This window comes from Heterocephalus glaber, unplaced genomic scaffold (assembly GCF_053883595.1).
Source record: "Heterocephalus glaber isolate CG9 unplaced genomic scaffold, H.glaber_assembly_v1.0 deba00001550, whole genome shotgun sequence".
In the NCBI taxonomy this organism is placed as follows: domain Eukaryota; kingdom Metazoa; phylum Chordata; class Mammalia; order Rodentia; family Bathyergidae; genus Heterocephalus; species Heterocephalus glaber.
Genome location: NW_028258343.1, coordinates 25,106,085 through 25,126,631, shown reverse-complemented (window position 1 = coordinate 25,126,631; position 20,547 = coordinate 25,106,085). Strand labels below are relative to the sequence as shown.

Here is a 20,547-nt window from a genome sequence, read left to right as displayed (position 1 = left end):
AAAAGGGCCCTGGAAATTGTGCTTTTGTACAATGATCCTTGTGCACTTGGCAAGCAAGGGTGAACCCTGCCATTTGCCTGCACTGGGGAGCAGATGGGAAGTGGATGGGACTCCAGTGCATGTGCAGTGTCAGTGTGTCGAGACCTGTCGAGTCCACATGCCACAAGCCACAGCTCTGGGGTACACTGGGGACACTTTCCTGGCCCCTGGTGGTAGGGCCCTTGGCTGCCTGTGTCCAAGGACGGTCCCTGCAGTCCACCAGCACACTCTTGTCTGTGATGAAAAGTTACACGAGTACTTCGAAAGGGCTCCAGAGGCTAATCTGGGGCTGCAAAGGCCTGCTGGAGTTCATTCTCCACGGTGTCTGCATTTCTGTCGCTGATGGTGCAGCTGTGGAGGCAAAGGGTTTCTTTGTTTTTGTGAGTGGTGTGTATAATGTCTTTTAAAATGCTTCTAAATCCCTCTCACAGAAGCATTCACTTTGTTCCATCAGTTTCAAGATCAGAACCACACAGCCATCTGAGATGACTGGACAGCTTCTACCCAGCCTGCACTGCCTGTAAGGCTGGTCTCGGGTAGATGGCGGTGGGCACTTGGCAGTGGGCAGGAGAAGTGTGCGAATCACTGCCTGCACCCCACTGCCAGACACCGGGATTCTGGGCTGGGCCGGGCTGGGAGAGGCCGCTTTTCCTTCCTGCAGGACAGCGCTCTTACTCGTGTGGAAAGATGAAGGGGCCTTCTCAGCTGTGGCTGGAACAGTGGCCCCAAGCAAGGGAAGTGTTGCGTGGACCTGGCCTGCTGTGCCCTGGAAGGCAGCTCCTGTGGCTCTTGGGCCTTTATTCCTCCTGTCCAAGAAGTCAGCTCGCCATCTGCCAGGCTGGGTCTCGGGCCTGGTACCAAGCACCATGGTGCTGCCTCTCTTGCAGCTCTCAGCCCCTGGCACAGTCCATGAAAGGAACTGTTTTCTATTTGACTCTCCAGCTAAGAACAGCAGCGTGGGCTGGCTGGCTGGCTGGGAATCTGCGACACAGGGCAAGACTCAGCCCACCTGCAGATAAGGGCAGGGCAGGGCAGGCCAGGGTGGATCTGGAGTCCTGGTACTAGCTGGGTGTGGCCAGCATGGTGGAAGTCTCCCATCAGAAGAATCTGTCCTCAGGGGTCGGCAAAGGCTGAGACCCCCGAAGGACACACCTGGACGGTCTCTCTGCACTGCCTGTCCTGCTTTGCTGTCTCGCCCTTTGTCTCTTCCTGCTCTAGGCCTGTAGTTACTCACCTGTGTCTGGGCGGAGGAGCCTGTATCTGTCAGGGCTGGAGTCAGCTGCCCGGCAGCCGGTCCTTGCCTGAGCCTGACAGTCCCTCCTGCCGCAGTGAGGCGTGGTGTGTTAGACCCTTGAGGGTGCCTGGATGATGTCCTTCCCACGGAAAGGGCCTTGCCTGCTCCCTCATTCAGTTAGGGCTCTGCAGCACCTTGGAAAGGGTGTGGAGGGAAGTGTGTCTGGGGTCAGGGCGGTGAGAGGAGGGGAAACCGAACCAGAGGTTTATTGTAATTGTGTGCTTTGGTGTAGGGAATCATACACATTGTGCACCTTACTGAGAGGACATACATATACTCATCTACTTTTGTAAAATATGTACAGTTCTGCAGCCCTCCTTTCAGCTCTTCCACCCACAAAAACTAAAAAAAATAATTCAAATAAATTTGGATCCATTAGCGCTCAGGGGACTGCTATAGAAAGTGAGGCATTCGGGCCGGGGATTTATCTCAGTGGTTTCGCCGCCTGCTCTGGAAGTGCAAGGACCCAAGTTCGATCCCCAGTACGAAAAAAAAAAGAAAGTTAGGCAGAGATGTCTTAGTCACTTCCCCATCAGCAGGACAAACACCTGACACCCAGGACTTGAGGAGGAGAGGGTTCTTTAGGCCACAGTCTCAGGGGGGTTACCACCTGGCTCTGAGGCAGAGCAGCACAGTGGAAAGGCTGGCAGAAGAAGGCTCCACCCATAGCGGCCAGGAGGCAGAGCCAAGACCAGGGAGAGCAGGGAAGAGCTGGGTACAAAGTTGCCCTTCAGGTCACACCCGTGACCTCCAGCACGCTTGGCCCGGAAATCAGGGATGAGCAGGGCACCCAGACCCACGCACCCTCCCCAACCCCGAGACTTCAGGGGACACTTTAGGGCTAAACCATAGCAGGAGGGTAGTGTCGACACTGGAGGAGTAGGTTGGTAAGTATAAAAGTGGGTAAATGTGGGTAGAGGTGTATTCTAATTTAGTAATAGCAACAAGTGATGGTTATTTCATTTTAATCCTTTGGTTATAAAGCAATTCTTCATCTGTTACCTGCACAAAGAGCAAAGGTGTTTCAGACATAGGTAAAACAAACAGCAAGTTGGAAAAGTTAAGCACAGTAACCTGACTCACTTTAATCTTGCAACAGTTCTTCTTGGAGTTCATTATACAAGGAGCGATTCCGTCTTAGATTGCCTGTCTACAATACTTATAAACACGTTAAACTCTATAGAAACCTGTATTACCCATTACGCTTTTTTTTCTCGCTTCTCCTTATCTATTGACTTCTCCATGGTATTTTAAGGAGACAAAATATATCTTTTCGTTTGGGTTGGCTTTTTCAAACTGTTGCAAGTAAAAAATTTCAGTTCCATTCAACGGTATTTGAGGGGCTGCCACTGCCAGGTACTGTACCACCTTCTGGAGATAAAGAGACAGATATAAAACACGCTTGCTCCATAGAACACAGTCTAAAGAGAAAATGGGCATTAATATCATAAACTTATTTGTTTGCTAGCAGGCACCTGCATGGCTCTTGGAATGTGCTGAATATACCCTTCTAAGTGATTTACAAGTATTAGGTCATGTAATTAATTATATATGAGAGTTCTAAAGAGGGGTTTTTTTTCATTTGGATTTTGCTATAACTTAGTAATGGGGAACAGCTGCCACTGAGGGGTGCGGGTGAGCACCCAGCACTCACTCGCCCCATCCCGTGGAACTTCCGGGACTCGACAGGAGAGGTCCGATGCGTCATAGCAGGAGAGGCGCATCGGGCTGGGTTCGAGATATTCTCCTGCATGTGAGTTGGTCCCCACATTGGTTCTGGTTGCCAAGCCCAGTCTTACTCATCTGGAACCAGAGTGGTCTTCCACTCCTCCCCTTGTTCATGCCATTGTTGTCCCTGTTAACTGTCTCCATGCTATTTTGACAGAAGTTAGTGACATTCAAATACTTGTCTTTAAAAGTCACTTGCTAATCCCTATTTTATAGAACCTTATGCACAGGACTTTTGAGATGACAGTTTACAAACTAAACTTTTGCTTGAGCAGTCTTAGGAAGGGCTTTATGGTTTTGTTTTTCTAAGCGCCTAGGCCAGTGATAGCAAACCTTTAGAGCTTTCACCAATAGCAAATAGCCTGCTGCAGCACGAGTGACCTAAGTTTACCATTGCTGCCCTTAGTCTAATTTTGTTCTTTGAAAGTTCATTGAGATTCCTATTGCTTTTCAAGCAACTTCCTCTAGAAACAGTGTTATACACTTAACTGCGTAATTTATACTTATGGTATTGGGAAAACCTTTAGAAATTATTCTGCTTTAGTATAAACCTCATTTTACAGAACAAAATACACTGTTACTGTAAAAGAGATACAAATATGAACACGGTCTGTGCCAGAGATTTTTCTGTGTGTTAGACTCCTTCCTGGATCTTCCATGGAATTTGTGTTTCTTTGAGCAAATTTAGGAAGATTCTAGAATATGTTTTTGTATAACATTCTGTTTGCTACCTAAAGTTTTTGAATTTGTGTCTGTTAGAAATCTTTTTCCAAAATTAAAACCTGCGTCTTGGTTTGTTCCTAATTAACCAGCTCCATCCAGCCTGTTGCTCATCCAGACTGAGCCACTTTCCCCTCTTTGGCCCAGCAGTCTAACAAAGTTCACAAATCAGTCGCAGATTTTCCCTCTCAGTATGGAGCAAAACTCCAGCAGGTACGGATCAGAGTCTTACATGTGTTACATGGGAATCTGCCTGTTGGGAGAACAGCCACACAGCTCTTCTTCGTGCTGATTAGAAGTGAAATGTGCCCACATGTGCTCTGTGTTTAGGTCCATACTGCAGAAGTGTGACCGTTCCCAGAAAGCTCCTGCTTAACACCAGCGAAGTAACTGTGCACTTTCAGAGTGGATCCCACATCTCTGGCCGGGGCTTCCTGCTGAACTACGCCAGCAGCGACCACCCAGGTATGGCAGAAGAATCCATGCATACCTAAGAGTTCCTGGTGCTGCTCATCCCCTGCTCAGACAGAACTGTGTTCTCAGATGAGGATTAAGATGTGAGGGAGGAGAACACAGTGTCCTTGTGAGTTTAGCCTGAGCTGAGCTGTTCTGTAGCATTGGTGGATGGGTCTGCTGACCTGTGTGGCGTAGGCTGGGTCCCATTTTCCCTGGAAGACTTGGGTCCCATGTCTCTGGGGTCCCCTCCCAGCGCTCCTGGCCCCTGGCTGTGCTCCAACGCTTTCCTTGCCCAGACCCTAAGCCTTTCAACTAGGGACCCCACACCAGCCACCCCAGCCACACCAGTGCCCCGCCACGGAGTGGAGAGGAGGCAGGAAGCATGAATATTGGCCATGAGCACTGGACCCCAGCCCAGCTGTGTACAGTTTCCCATCTGCCTGGGGCTACAGAGGGGCCACACAGTGTGGTGTCACTCCCCTCGGCAAAACAGCCTGGGAAGGGGGGACACCATTCATTTCCTTCATGGCTCCATATGTTGTGCCCTAAGACACTTGAAGTTTATCAAGAGAAAGAACTATTACTGCAAGAATGAGATATTCAGCATAGATTTATATCCTGCATCAGGACCTTAGCTCCCCCTGTGTGAGCATTGGGTCACTTGTGCAAATAACTCTGGGGAGCATTGTCTCATAAGTGCTTGGGCCCCAGGACCCCAGGCTGGTGTGCTGCCAGCTCTGTAGAGGCATCCACTGTGTCCCTTGCTGCCGCTGGCTAAGTCAGTGGGTCAGAAGGTTCCCGGGAGCCTTCGCGGTGTGCCACACTGGCTTTAGAGATGGCTTTCCACTGTCAGGGATCCTGCCTTTCACACGTGATTTTTGCAGGTATGTAGTGAAGAATAACTAATCGGTGTTGGGTTTTCTGTTGGAAATAGAGTATGTTATTGTTCACTCCATGATAACAGTGAAAAACCATCATTGACAATAGAGAACAGAAAATCCACGTAACTAGATAATGAATAAATTCCTTTAAAAGTTGCCTTTTTTATTTAAAAGAAGTCTTTAAGCATAAGTTCCCTAATTTCTACATAGTCTGCTGATTTCAATTATCTTTATTTGTGACAGATTTAATAACCTGTCTGGAACGAGGAAACCATTACTTAAAGACAGAATTCAGGTAAATAGAAGGGTCCTGGCTGGGCTGCGGTCATGCTGCTGTTAAACGTTTTGTTTTCCTTCCTTTGAAGCCAGACAACACCGTTTGTGCTGAGTTTGTAGCCCTCTCTTGGGGTAGCGAATGAGGGATATTTGAAAGAGTTTCTTAGATGGCAGAGGGCAACAGGCTTCTTTGTCGAGGCTGATAGTCAAGGCATTGACTGACTCTGTGCTGTTGAACTGAAAAAGCAGACAGAGATAACATGTGACCAAGCCAGCCAGCTGTGCTCAGGGAGACATCTTACTCACAAAAAAGCCAAGAGCTGCATTTAGGCATGGGCCATGATTTGCTGGCCCTGTGTCCCGCTGTGTTGCCATGAGCCATCAGAGTCTGGAGTCCCTGTTTTCTTGACCAGTATTTGGGGATGATTTTTGCAGTTCTTTCCTGGAAGGTAAGGGAGGATGTATTTTGTCTTTCCCTCTAAAGAAAAACCCTCTGAGAATGAGATAAAAATTGTCATCCAGCTTTAGTTTAGCTAAAAATCTAGTTAATCCATGTGACCTGCTTTTCCTCACCTAGAAAGTAAAGTAGTCCCAGGCATGATTCCTCAGCCTCCTGTCGAATCAGGGTTGGTGACTCCTCACCGTACAAAACAGTACTGCACATGGGTGGATGTTCACAGCCCTCCTGCAGGAATGACCCAGACCTGGCTGGGTGTCTTGATGTGAAAATGCCCTTACTCGGTAGCACCACTCCCAGTGCAAAGGAAGAGGCTTCTGAGCCGCCATACCACCACTCCCAGCACAGAGGAGCAGCATCCCCCCTGCCATGACAAAATGAGAACACATGTAAACAAGCCCCAAAACCAGACTTTCAGATCACCTGCAGCAATCCCAAAGGGAAACGACATGGAACACTCTGATACTAAACCACCTGGACTCCCTGAACTGGCAACAAAAGAGGATCTGGAAAAAATGAAATCAGAAATAATTTCTCAGATTACAGCAGAGATTGTGCCCATAGTGCAAGACATGATTAATAAATCTAGAGAGGACACAGATTAAAAAAATAGAGGATCTGAGGAAGATGATGGAATCCCAACATAGGAAACAAACAGAATCCATAAAAACAAATTTCCAGGAAATTAAAAACTCCATTGGAAGTCTACACAGCAGAATGAGCCAGTGTGAGGACAGAATTTCAGATATGGAAGATAAGATTGCAATTAGTGACCAAGAAAAGAAAAATTGCTTTAAAATTGTAAGGGAACACGAGAAATCAATCCAGCAGCTGCTAGATGATGCAAAGAAGAATAACATAAAACTGATTGGAGTCAATGAAGAAACTGGAGAGTGTAGATGACATGAAAAACTGTTCACAGAAGTGATGGCAGAAAACCTCCCTAGCAGGGGAAAAGAACTTGACATAGAGATAAGAGAGGCATATAGGACTCCAACTAGCGTTGATCAAAAATAATCTACACATAGGCATATAATAGTTAAAATTCCAGAAACCCAACAGAAGAACACAATTCTGCAAGCAGAGAAAAGAAACAAATCACATACAAAGAAAAGCCCATCAGAATCACAGCAGATTTCTCAGTGCAAACCCTCAAGGCAAGAAGAGCTTGGAGTGACATAGTCCAAACCCTAAAGGAAAACAGCCTCCAACCCAGATTGATGTACCCACAAAACTATCTTTCAAAATTGATGGAGAAATAAGATACTTTCATGCAAAGAGCACCTTAGGAACTTCATGAATACCAAACCAGCACTCCAAAAAAAGACAATGAGGATCACAACCCCAGGAACCCCAGCAGAATGAACCCATCGGGCACAACAAGAAATTAAATGCAAAAGGGGAGATTCCAACAAAAAGAAAAAGTCATGACAGTGAGAAATCAATACGTATCAGTTATAACCATCAATGTTAATGGTCTCAGTTCACCAGTCAAAAGAAATAGACTGGCAGAATGGGTCAAGAAGCAATCCAACAATATACTGCATACAAGAAACACACTTAATTCAAAGAGAAACTCATAGACTGAAAGTTAAAGGGTGGAAAACAATCCTCCATGTGAGAAGAACCCGAAAATAAGCAGGAGTAGCTATCCTCTTTGCAGATCAAGTGGATTTCAAACCAGCACTGATTAAGAGAGACAAAGAAGGACACTACATCCTTGTAAAGGGAAGAATCCAAGAGAAAGAGATGACAATCATAAATATATATGCACCAAACTCTCTTGCACCCAACTATATAAAACAAATATTAACAGACATGAAAAATCAAATAAGCACTACTACAATAGTAGTGGGGGACCTCAATACCCCACTGTCACAAATAGATAGAAAAACTAGACAAAAAATAAGCAACAAAATACTGGAACTCAATCAAACTCTTGAACAAAAGAACTTAACAGATGTTTGCAGAGTGTTCCACCCTACAAAATCAGAATACACAATCTTTTCAGCTGCACACGGGTCATTCTCCAAAACAGACCACATACTCGCTCATAGAACATGTTTAATTAATTGCAAAGGAACTGAAGTTATCCCCTGTATATTATCAGACCAGAGTGCGATGAAATTGGAGATCAACAGCAAAAGAACCCACAAGAATTTCATAAACACATGGAAAATGAACAACACACTTCTGAATAACCAAAGGGTCACAGAGGAAATTAAAGAAGAAATCAGACAGTTCCTTCAATTAAATGACAATGACAATACAACATATCAGAATCTACGGGACACAATGAAAGCAGTCTTATGAGGGAAATTCATAGCAGCGAATACTTACGTGAGGAAACCAGAGCAAGCCCAATTAAACAACCTGATGCTGAACCTCAAGCTTCTAGGAAAAGAAGAGCAGGACAAACCCAAAGCTCACACAAGGGAGGAAATTATAAAGATCAGAGCAGAAATCAATGCAATGGAGACTAAGAGAATGATACAAAAAAATCAATGAAGCCAAGAGCTGGTTCTTTGAAAGAATAAACAAAATTGACAAATCCTTAGCCAATCTTATGAAAAAAAAAAGGAAAGAAAAGGCCCAAATCCATGCAGTTAGGAATGAAAAGGGTGAAATTACAACGGGCCGAGCAGAATTTCTGAGGATCATCAGTACTTACTTTGAGAACCTATACGCCAATAAGATGGAAAACTCAGAAGAAATGGACAGATTCCTAGATATGTATGAATTACCAAAGTTGAACGAAGAAGGCCTAAAAATATAAACAACCCAATATCAATCAATGAATTGAAAATGTAATTAAAAACTTACCAACTAAGAAAGGCCTGGGTCCTGATGGCTTCACTGCTGAATTCTACAAGACATTTAGAGAGGAACTGCTGCCACTATGGTTTCAACTCTTCAATGAAATGGAAAGGGAAGTAATACTCCCAAATTCATCCTGGAAGCAAGCATCACCTTGATCCCCAAAGCAGAGAAAGACCCAACCCCAAAAGAGAACTATAGGCCAATCTCACTCATGAACACAGATGCAAAAATCCTTAATAAGATACTGGCAAATAGAATGCAAAAGATCATCAAGAAGATCATACACTCTGACCAAGTGGGATTCATCGCAGGGATGCAGGGATGGTTCAACATACACAAATCAATACATGTAATACACTGTATCAATAGAGCCAAGGGCAAAAAACATATGATCATCTCAAAAGATGCAGAAAAAGCATTTGACAAAATCCAACACGCATTTATGAAAAAATCCCTACAAAACATTGGAATAGACGGTCTCTACCTCAATGTGATAAAAACCATCTATGAAAAACCAACAGCCAATATCATACTAAATGGTCAAAAACTGAAATCCTTCACACTAAAATCAGGAACAAGACAAGGATGTCCACTATCACCACTCTTGTTCAATATAGTCTTGGAAACATTAGCCATGGCAATTAGACAAGAGAAAAAAATAAAAGGAATAAAAACAGGAAATGAAGAAGTCAAATTGTCATTATCTGCAGATGACATGATGCTTTATATAGAAGAGCCCAAGAACTCTACCAAAAGTCTTCCAGACTTAATAACCAAATTCAGTCAAGTAGCTGGTTACAAGGTCAACACACAAAAATCAATAGCTTTCCTCCACACGAATGACAGACTCACTGAGAGAGAAATAGGGCAAATAATTCCTTTCACAATAGCATCCAAAAACCTGAAATACCTAGGAATCATCCTAATGAAAGAAATCAAAGACCTCTTCTCTGAAAACTATGGCACTCTGAAAAGAGAGATTGAAGATGATATCAGAAAATGGACAGACATCCCCTGCTCCTGGGTAGGAAGGATTAATATAGTGAAAATGGCCATACTTCCAAAACTGCTATACAGATTCAATGCAATCCCAATTGAAATCCCAGCAGCATACTTCACAGACTTTGAGAAAACAATCCAAAAATTCATTTGAAACAAGAGGAGACCCAGAAGAGCAAAAGCCTAGGTAACAGAGACATGGCAGGGGGTATTACAATCCCCAACCTGAAACTATACTACAAAGCTACTGTGATAAAAACAGCATGGTACTGGCCAAGAAACAGACCTGAGTGGGCTTTCTTTTTAAATGTTTTTCACAAATACGTACAGCTGTTCCTCATGTCCTCCATACCTTGATGCTTGAAGGAATGTGAGATAAAGAAAATGGGTCCAATAGGGCCTTCATGGAACACCCACAGTCACAGCTTTATAGTAGTGCGGGGCCTGGTCACCTGGCAAGCACAGAACACCTTCAGCCACTCTGCATTCCATGACACGTTTCTGGGAAGTTTCTTGCAAGATGATTGTCAAACAAATTGAACTCCAATTTTAAAATATGCCTTTTTTAGGATTGCAAGGTAATTTACATGACTAGGACTATCCAGTACAGTAAACACTGGCAACATGTAACTATGGAACACTTGCAGTGTGGCAAGTCCAACTGGAGATACGGTGTAGGTGAAAGATGCTTCCAGGTACTGAGACTGCGAAGCGAGGGGGAAGGGGAGTGGGAGGCTCACTGATGAGGTTTGTGTTCCTTCCATGCAGACAGAATAGAATTAAACAGAATACATTTCTAGTTCTGCTTCCTTTTTACTTTTTAATGTGGCTACAAGAATGTTTAAGTTTGCATATGTGGTTTCTATTACATTTCTCATGGACAGCGCAAGTGTGGCACCCGGAGCTATCACAGTACATACAACACAAGAGAAACGCCAGGGGTCTTCTGTTTGGTCTCCTTTCCACTCATAAAAAACATAAATTGCCATATATTTTAAATACTTCTTTTTATAAAAATTAGATCATACTATATTGATGAAACTTTCCTAGTACCTTAAAAATGTTTTATAGGGGGCCGGGGACTTAGCTCAGTGGTTCCACCACCTGCCTCACAAGCACAAGGTCCTGAGTTCGAGCCCCAGTACCAAAAAGAAAAAAAATATTTTATAGGCATCTGAGAATCAAAGTGCATAAGGAAAATCATTGTTTAACAGAGTTTATGGCAAATTCTTATTAAAGGAAACAATCCTTGTGTAAAACTTGCCTTCAGATTAACATTTTAGATCAATCTGTGTTCACAAATCAGGTTTCTGGTTTTTATTATAGCAAGATATCCCTGCCTTCTCTATGGAGGACAGAAAATACTTTCAAAATTTAAGTACAGTTTAATACTTTTTGTTTCAGTATAATTTAGTAAGATATAAATTCTTTATTCTTCTTTTTCCAGCAAGTTCTGCCCAGCTGGTTGTAGAGACGTAGCAGGAGACATTTTTGGGAATACAGTCGATGGCTACAGAGATGTGAGTAGCCACTGCGATGGCAGAAAGGGGGTGAAAAAGCGTGTCAGCTGCTGTCCCCACACTCCTTACAGAGTGAAGCAGGGTACACAGCTCTGAGCAGGTGCACGTTCTCTAGGCTTTGCTGAGGCTACATGAAGTGAACTATGTATAAAAACCTAGGCTTTTCTATGCACTCACTCCTATTTGTATCGTCCAGTTAGCACACTGTACATGAAATGGAAAATACACACTTTTCCAACACCTACTATTATTATTCCATTGTTAGTCAGCTTTCTGTGACTGTAACAAACACCTGAAATTAATGCACTTAAAAAGAGGAAAGATTTGGGCCGGGGATTTAGCTCAGGGGTTCTGTGCCTGCTTCGCAAGCACAAGGTCCCACGTTCCATCCTCGGCACCAAAAAAAAAGAGGAAACATTTGCTTTGACTCCCATTTTTGAAGGCTTTGTCCCTGGTTAACTGGCCCAGTTTTGAGTCAGGGTTGAGCAGCTCCCCTTGGCTCCGGGGAGGCAAAGTCAGCATGGAGCCAGCAGATCCAGGCCCACAGTCCCCGGGGCCTCCGTCTATCCCCCAGGACGTCTCTTGAGGTTCCACCCCCGCAGCAGTGCCATGCTGAGGACCAAGGCTGTGATACCTGATGCTGGATTCCAGTAAGAGGCTATGGATTTTCATCTGTTAGGATTTGTTTCCTGAGCCTCCCACTGTTTGTGATGGAGCAAGGACACGGATCCTCACATCCCAGGATAGTAGCTTTGTCCAGGCTGGCGAATCCACATGCCCTCCCCTAACATGTCCCTCCCTCCCTGCAGTGCCCTGGGTTTTACAGCTCATGAGACCATCTGGATTATATGTGTTGTCCCCAGGAAATCACTGTTCTCAACTAAAAGTCCTTTCTGCAGATACGAACGTCTTCCCTTTATCTCTAAATAGATACCTATAGATATCTATCCTGGAAATATGGCACTGGTTTTTAAAATTTTACAGTCATTTCAAATAGTTGGGTTTACAGCTTAGTTTATTGGAACTGGCTTGAGATAGTAGAAATGTGAAAAATATATACAGTAGTGGAATTGTTCTAAGACAGAGATGGCAAACCTTTAGAGCTTTTGATGATAACAAATGGCCCTCTGTGGAACGTATACCATAGGTTCACCACCACTGATTGATGTGTCTCTTCGAGCACAGGGAAAACAAGCTTTACCCATTTTACAGATTAATAATTCTCTGGAAAAAAACTTGGTTTTACTTTTTTTTATTTAATCACATCTTGATTCTAAGAATGGCAGATTTTGTTATTTTACTTTTGTTTCCTTTTCCCTAGACTGCTTTTATTTATAAATGTGACACAGGCTATCCATTTGACCTATAAATTATTTGAACCTTGAAATGATTTACACTGCTTAATTTGAAGAGTCATATGGCCTAAGCGCTTCCTAAATGACTCTGGGAAATTAAGTAAAATGTTGAAGTGTAGTATTTTCCCCCTAGTGATAAAAGGTTTTTATCACTGTTCTGTGCAAGGGACATAAGAGTCATGTGCAATAAGAGAAATAAGGGTGCTGACCCCTGTGTGGCATCACCTCCGCCCCCTGACAGAGTGCTCTTCCAGGGCAGCATGCCCAGTGGTGTCCTGTGCAGATCTGAGGACTTGACCTGCAGGCCCCAGCATGCAAGGCTCCCACTGCGTCACCACAGCCTGGCACCATTTGCTATTAGAATGATTCCACCTAGTGGGAGATTTTGTATTTTGAAAGCGAATCTCTTCAGAGGAGCATGATGGGTGGCTTGCTTGCAGTGCTGACACTGTGGGTGTATCTGACAGTTCCTGCTGCATAACAACGCTGACGCAATCTCAAGGCTTCAACAGTACTCATTACCTCTCATCTCCTATGACTCATTGGGCTCCTGCTTCAGGGTTCCACAAGGATGCAACCAAGTGTACCCAGGGCTGTGTCTGCTCAAGGCTCCACTAGAGGATGAAACGCATCTAAGCCCACAGGGTGTCAGTAGCTAGGGGTTACTTCATGGTAGTTGGACCGAAGCCCTCAGTTTCCTACTGGATTTCTGCTGGAGCTGCCCAAATGGCCATGTGGGCCTTCAGCACAGCCAGTTGCTTCTTCAAAGCCAGCGAGGCAGAATCTCCTCCCCCTGGAGCCTCCCAGGGAGAGGATGAGTGCTGTGTAGTGTGGTCCTGGGAGGGCCAGCTCCTGGGCTGCATTCTGTGAGTCCAAAGAGAATTCTGCCAGGGCCACACTGGGCCAGGACCTAGGGTCACCTGCAGTCCGCTCTGTGGTGCCTTCCCTATGGGGATGGGTTCAGCTAGCGCAGCTCTCTTGCAAGGGCCATTGCAGGACAAAGCATGTCCTGTAGGCCAGGATGGCGGGGACTGGAGGACAGATTACTACAGGAGCCGCAGAGGCAGCAGACCCAGGCTGGAAGGAATGTGCTGTCTTAAAAGCTGTTACAGAAGAGCATCACCTCATTCTGCGTGGCTCCAAAAGGCAGAACCCAGAGGGACCAGGGGATGTCGGTGACAGGAAGCTGGTCTGGCTTGTCTCACACATGCACACATGCACACACACACGCTTGGGTCCTGCAGGCCTCGGCCTCCCATGGACCCAGCTGTGACCCCTGACTGGAAGTCGCCACAGCCAGCTAAGCAGGGACACCGGCGGGCACTCACAGAGTGGACTCGGCTGGTGGGCCCTGGGTCGTGAAAGCAGAGGCCAGGGCTACGATTGCCTCACGCTGCAAGACCTCTGCTGCGTGTGCTGTGCCCAGAGTGCTCCCGGTGGCTGTTCCCGTTTGGTTCGGGTGCCTGAGAAACCTCCATGTTGCCAAATGAAGCTGTGTCTGGGAGGCTCGGCTTCTCAAAGTCCCTCAGACAGGTGCGACTGGTAAACCAGGTCAGAGGAACCAGAGCCATAATCTTTTCTGCTGAACAAGACCACCTGCTCCTTGCAGGTGCACGTGCGTGTGGACCTGTGGCAGGCACAGGCAGCGTGGAGGCTTCGCTGCCCTTTGTGGCAGTTGCAGGGCCACGTTAAGGCAGAAGAGAACAGCGAGCCTCAGGGTGCTTGTGGGAGGGGCCCACACTGGCAGGAGCATCCAGAAGCACTGCCTGGGGCTGTGGGAAACGGCCCCACTGCCACAGAACCAGGAAGTGCCAGCTCAGTCCTGGATGCAGTCTCGGGTGAGCGCTGAGTGGTGCCCTCTGTGTTCCAGACCTCTCTGCTCTGCAAAGCTGCCATCCACGCAGGGGCGATTGCTGATGAGCTAGGTGGCCGCGTCCACGTGCTGCAGCACCGAGGGCTGAGTCGCTACCAAGGAGGCCTGGCCAACGGGGTGCTGTCCAAGGAGTGAGTAGCATGCTTCCCTTAGCCCCGAGGCCCACACGGAGGAGCTCTGCGTGCTGCCAGGATGGCAGGGCAGGGCCAGGCTGCTGCCAGCCAGAGATGTGAGCGCCGACCAGCACCAGGGCCTCTCACAAAAGGCACATGCAGCAGGGGAGAAGCCTGGCTTGGTGGCTGCACCCAGCTGGAGCCGTAGGGCAGGAGCAAGTCTGCTTGCAGGCACTTTGGTGGCAGAGAACAAAGGCTGATTCATTCTTGGTTTTATAATTCCAGTAAAGTCGTGGCAATCTCCCATTTTACCTAAGATACAGAAAAAAGGTGGCTTTGTGAATGCTAACTTCTTGGTTTGGTGTCATTTTGCTTCATAAGAAGAAAGCATGTTGGGTGCTGTACACACCTCGGCCCATGCTTCCCATGCATCCAGATTCCCGGCTTTGGAAGGTAGAAGGCTGGCGCCACGTAGGACGAGGTGCAGGCCTGCGCTGTGGTGTGGACGCCCATGCACATGTGTCAGCGGCTGGGAAGGGCACCCTCAGGACAGCCCGGGAGGCAGCAGTGCCGCTCAGCTCCTCAGTCCCTCGCACTCCCTGGCAGTGTCCTCCTGGATTATGACTGTTTGGGCTCCGAAAGTGGGGAAACGTCAGTCGGGACTGTTCCATCACCCCCAGTAAGGGTGACGCCTGCCCTTGCCCCTGCCTGGTCATGTTTCACTGTTCCAGCTCGCAGTGGGTAGTGAACTGCATCATCTGCTGAGCCACACTGGGTGGCAGACAGTTCTCAGGGAGCCAGGGAGCTTACTTGTCAGCTGGTGTGGATTCAGACTTCTGGAGAGGTAGCTGGATCATGGAGGTTACCCAAATCCTGGGCTCATCTGCCCATGTTCACAGTTGAATATGTGCTTAGGACCTGGTCCCTGGCTGCCTTGGAGGATCACTCATGCTGGTGTTCCAGCCCGCTCTGCTTCTCACCCCCATGAGTAGAACAGCTTTGCTCCGTGAGCCCATCCACCATGATCTTCCTGCCGTGAGCCAGCCAGCCATGGCCTGAACCTTCCGGAACTGTGAGCAGACTAAAACCTCTTCTCCTGCAAGTTGAGGATGTTAGGTACTTTGTTCAGTAACAGGAAAGCTGACTAATATGCCAAGTTAGCACAGATACAGTGGCACTGATGTCCTTCTGAGAAGGTTATGCAATAATTTTTCTCTTCTACTTTTTTGCTTAAATTTTGCCTCATAGTTTAGCAGCATCATGGGTCAAGCGGGGATCCTGACGCTAGTTATGATGTTATTTTTCTAAGAAAATGTATTCTGATTTCCAAAGGCTTGTTTCAGGACTGGGGTGTTGGCCCAGGTGCAGAGGAGAGGGTCAGGAAGCAGTGACTGGAGCCAGGGAGGAGGTGGCTGGGCCACTGTGAAGGAGGTGAGGCGGGCGGGAATGGAGGCGAGGAAGGCACTGGAGAGGATGCGGGCAGCAGAGCAGAGCGCAGAGCTCCGCCCAGCAGTGCAGTCCCTCCCCTGGGTGGGCAATGGATGAGGCGCTTCGGGTGCACGCTGCATGGTGAGGTGGGTGCTGAGTGAGGACCACAGGGACTGACGGGGATGTGCTGCACACTGCACACACACTCTGTTCACTTCCTGTTTGCTGTCCTCTGGTCTGCTTCTGGGTAGGATTCCTAACTGTGAGAGAACACACAGTGGTTTGGTTTTTGTTTGGTAGGTTGCTTAGTTGGTTTGGTTTGGTTTTTTTGAGACAGGGTCTCACTATAGCCCAGGCTGGCCTCAAACTCACGGTGACCCTCCTGCCTCAGCCTCCCAAGTGCTAGAATTACAGGCTTGTGCCACCACGCCTGCCTGCCTTCCTTTCCTGTTTTTAGTAGTGGGGATTGAACTCATGGCAAGCACTCTACCACTCAACTACCTCCTTAGGCCTTTTTACTTAACTGGAGATAAGAATCTTTCTGAATTACCAGCTGGCTTTGAACTGGAGATCCTCCCATCTCGGCCTCCCCGTAGGTGGGACTGCAGGAGTGCGCCACCCTGCCTGGCCCCTGCTCTTTCACAGTACCTGCCTGAACAGTCAAAGATGCATGAATCTTTAAATCGGCGCCAAAATTTAACAGCTTGGTAACAGGATGTCTTCAGAAACTAAAATCTTCATTCAAATAAACAAAATCTCACACACACACACACACACACACACACACACACACACACATCTTTTCACATATATATGTCTCCAGCTCTGTGGAACGTAGACATTTTTGTCCAGTTTATGATAAAAATGGCCCCTTATGCACTGTAAGCCTTAAATGTCCCTGGGCTCTGTGGTTCCTCCTGTTACTGCCCAGTGCACCCTCAAGCAGGGCCAGGCTCTGGGCCACACTGGAGGGGCTGCTGTCTCCAGGCAGCTTTGACGTTGACTCTCCCTTCTGCCTATGCACATCTGAGTGCTTCTCGTGCAAGGAAATACGCTGGTAAAGTCTGACTTGTACTGCTAGGTTTTAAATTGTTTGAAGAAAAATTATTAGAAGGATTGAATAAAAGTAGACTATTCTCTCAGTTACATCTGTATCCGCTGGACTTCTACGTAATTTGAAACTGAATTTCCATGCTGGGAAGTATAAAAACTTAAACCATGAACTGGAGAAAGCTCTGCTCTGGTGGCACAAATGCAAAGCCGGGGTTCCCTCCGGGGCCTCCCCCTACTGGCTCTGTGGCTTGTGCTCCTTCTCTGAGCCGAGTGCCTGGGAGATTCTTGTGGTCTCGTCCACACAGAAGGTCGCGGGACTTAGGTAGCTGCTGGTTTCACCCGTGTGGTCTGCGGTTGTTGAACTTGTGTCCCACACAGCAGAAGCACAGGGGAGCCGGCATGAGAACAGGTCCCGCAGTGAATGAACACTGGGGCTCTCCCAGGGCTTGGCCAAGTGGGCCTGAGTTAGGAGCTTGCAGGACAGGGACAGGGACTGCAGCCTCTGTGTCCCCACGATCGCCCTCCCAGGGCTCTCCTTCTCCAGAGCCGCGGTTCACCAGAGCCATCTAAGTGCTCGGAACAGAGTGGGAACATCCCCAGCTAGTGCTGGAGAACCTAGGCAGACCCATGGAAGCAGAGCCTTCCAGGTCTCTCCTCCTGCAGACTCTGGCGGCGTCCTCCCCATGCTGGCTCTCCTTGGTAAGCAGGGAGATCCAGAAGGGGACCCTTCCTCTTCTGTGGCAGTGGGGGGACACAGGCTGTCAGTCTCAGCGGGCCCTCAGGCTAAGCTGAGCCACACTTCCAGGGAGACTCTTAGGGCAGGAAGTCAGAACATGGGAAAACCAGATGGAGCCACTGCAAATAACCCTCGATTCACTCCTGCAGCATCCTCTTGCTGTGTCAGAGCTCTGTCCCGAGCTGTGGAATTCGAGTCCCCGCGCTGGGGCCAGAGTTCTCCCGGGTGACAAGTGGTGGGTGCAGATACATTTGGTGCCAAGCTTCTAGCACCTTTCTGTGAGCACCAAGGCTGTGCAGTCTCTGCCCGAGCAGATGAGGAGGAAGGGGAACCTCGCCAGAGCATTTCACACCTGGTGTCTCTCCAGCTTCTGACGGAAAGGTGCTGGCTTTCTTGAACAGATCCTTTCTGGGTTCCTATGGATTTTATGTTTTAGAAAGATCTCTCTGTCCCAAACTGTGTGTAATTCAGAGTCAAACAGAATAAAGCGCAGGGCTCCCAGACTGAAGACACTGAACACAGTCGTGACTCCACCTTTCTGCATTTCCCTCCCATGTCTAGCATATGACTGCTGTGTAGTAAGAGCCTGCTGGGGAGTCCCAAGTTCCCATTCCTTCTCATGTTTCTCCCAGCGCCGGGGTGGCACTGGCCCAGCCTGGGATCTGCTCTCTGCAGAGGGAGATGGGTGGCTCTGGCTCTCCAGGGGTGCGGGCTGAGGGCTGAGGACAGCGAGGCCAGCCCTGGGAGCTCTGGGCTATGACCCTGGGTGCAGGCTGTCCCAGGAGGATGTGGGGACCCGGACAAGGAGAGGGCTGTGGCAGAAGCCGCGGAAGGCCCGCAGTGACCCTTGCTTGTGACTGAATGGGGAGCGACGGCGACAGTGGGCCCTGTGCACTTCCAGGCTGCGATCTTTCTGTTTCCCTCGTTGGTGACCTGGGGCCACCTTTGCTCCGGGGCTGCCTCTCTGCGGTTCCTCCCGAGGCCACATGGGGCTGACTGGGAAGCAGTGCTCAAGGCCTGGTGGTGGCATCCCTCCGGGGTCTCGGCCTTGGCGCCGGCCAGCGTGTGATTCACTTTCCTGCTGTCTTTGTCGTTGCAGTGGCTCCCTGTCTGGAAAGCGATTCCTGTTTGCCTCAGATGGTAAGGAGCTTGCTTTTCTTAGGGTGTGGTCATTGCAGATTCTTCTGCAAACTCAAGGATTATGTATATAAAATATAGACAAAATTTTCTGGTTTTGTCAGGTCACTTGATACCAAATTTTCTGTGACTTAAGTACACGACAATAAGTCTCAGTAGCATTGAGCAGAAAATGTCTTTCTGTACAAAGAGTGGTAGAGAAATACAGTGTCTGTTTAAATTTAAATTCAAAAACTGTAAGCTGGGCTCGGTGGCCCGTGCCTGTGAGCCCAGCACTAAGGAGGCTGAGGCAGGAAGATCATTGTGAGTTCAAGGCCAACCTGGGCTACACAGCAAGACCCTGACTCAACCTCCCCAAATGTATTACAGCAAAGACGCCCTGCCCTGACCCCCTTTCAGAATGGTCCCCTTGCCTCAGACACAGCTCGCCCCTCATGCTTGCCACTGTCACAGGCAGTTCTGGAGCCTCTTTCCTGAGTGTCTGTATATGATCCAACCATGGTGAGCGCCACTGCTGAGAGCCACCCGAGGGAGAGGTGGGCTCGCTCGTAGACCATGACACTGTGTCCTCACCCACCTTGTTCATCGAACCTCGCACTATGGGGCCTCTGGATTTTCCCCAAAGTCAAAATGACCATGAAAGGGAAGCATTTGCACTCCATCCAGGACATCGAGGCAGCCACAGCAGCACAGCTAAACACGGAAGCGGGAGGACCCGGAGCTGCTGCAGGAAGTGGCAAGACGACGGGTTGAGTGTGCTGAACGCCAGGGCGGGGTTGGGGGGTTCGCGGCAATGCGCTTCCACTGTAAAACTTTCTAAAAATTTTAACATTCATCATATTTTTCAATCATACCTCATGTTATTATGTGTCCTTCTCAAACTTGTACCAAAAAGAATGAAAAAGGAAGGAACATTTAAGATAAAGTCCCATGTTCACATTTAAGAGAAGCTTTTAAGTATTACAGCTTGGTTTGTGGTTATCTCAAATAAGACGACTGAGGTCAGTAAAAGCTCCATAAAAGGTTCAGTAAAAGTAAAAGCGTTCACGTTTCTCCATCATGAGATCTATCCCATGGAAACATCCCTCAGCATAAAGTAAAAAACTGTCAGGCAAACAGTGTGAGTACATTTTCTTTGCCCAGGAAGAGCGGTGTGCTCTTTGTCTACTATGCCTACATCTCTGGGACATGGCCAAGTTAGCGTCCTGTGGGGGATGTTGGCAGAGTGTCCTTGTCGCCTCTCTGCCTCTCTCCTCACAGCACTGGGGACTGAGTCCAGGGCCTTTGCACTGCGCTATATCCCCAGCCGCCGCTGTCTCCTCTTCCTCCTCCCCCTGCCGCTCCTCCTCATCAGTTTTGAGACAGTATCTTACTACATTGCCTGTGCTGGGCTCAAACGTGTGATCTTCCTGCCTCCGCCTCCCAGAGTGCTGGGATCACAGGTGTGTGCCACCGTGCCTGACTCTGTCTACTCATTTTCAGCCTGGTCGTGGCTGCTTTTCAAGGGCACAGACAGTGAGAGCCCTCTGATTCTTCTTAGAGTAAGAATCATTGCAATCCTCTAAGAGAAACTGTGCTGTGATAAAACAGGGTCAGTTTAGGAAAGAAACTCTGGCCTGGAAATAGAATGTCAGAGACAGGGTGGGGTTCTGAGATCTACTA

At 47.8% G+C, this 20,547-nt stretch overlaps 1 protein-coding gene across 5 annotated transcripts in view; it reads left to right on the top strand.

The window, feature by feature from the left end:
• LOC101715159 (discoidin, CUB and LCCL domain-containing protein 1) overlaps positions 1–20,547 on the top strand; it is a 68,857-nt gene that overhangs the window by 43,836 nt on the left and 4,474 nt on the right. For 4 of the 5 annotated variants that reach the window (XR_015442610.1, XM_004860188.3, XM_087190202.1 and 1 more), the window contains exons 3-7: positions 4,112–4,246; positions 5,362–5,413; positions 11,118–11,190; positions 14,416–14,549; positions 18,848–18,888. Coding sequence is in view for 4 of the 5 variants with exons in the window: in XM_004860188.3 (XP_004860245.2) it covers positions 4,112–4,246; positions 5,362–5,413; positions 11,118–11,190; positions 14,416–14,549; positions 18,848–18,888 (435 nt within the window). In the remaining variant the exon portion in view is untranslated. Of the gene's footprint in view, positions 1–4,111; positions 4,247–5,361; positions 5,414–11,117; positions 11,191–14,415; positions 14,554–18,847; positions 18,889–20,547 lie in introns of those variants that run through there. The other variant, XM_087190203.1, reaches the window with a different exon arrangement.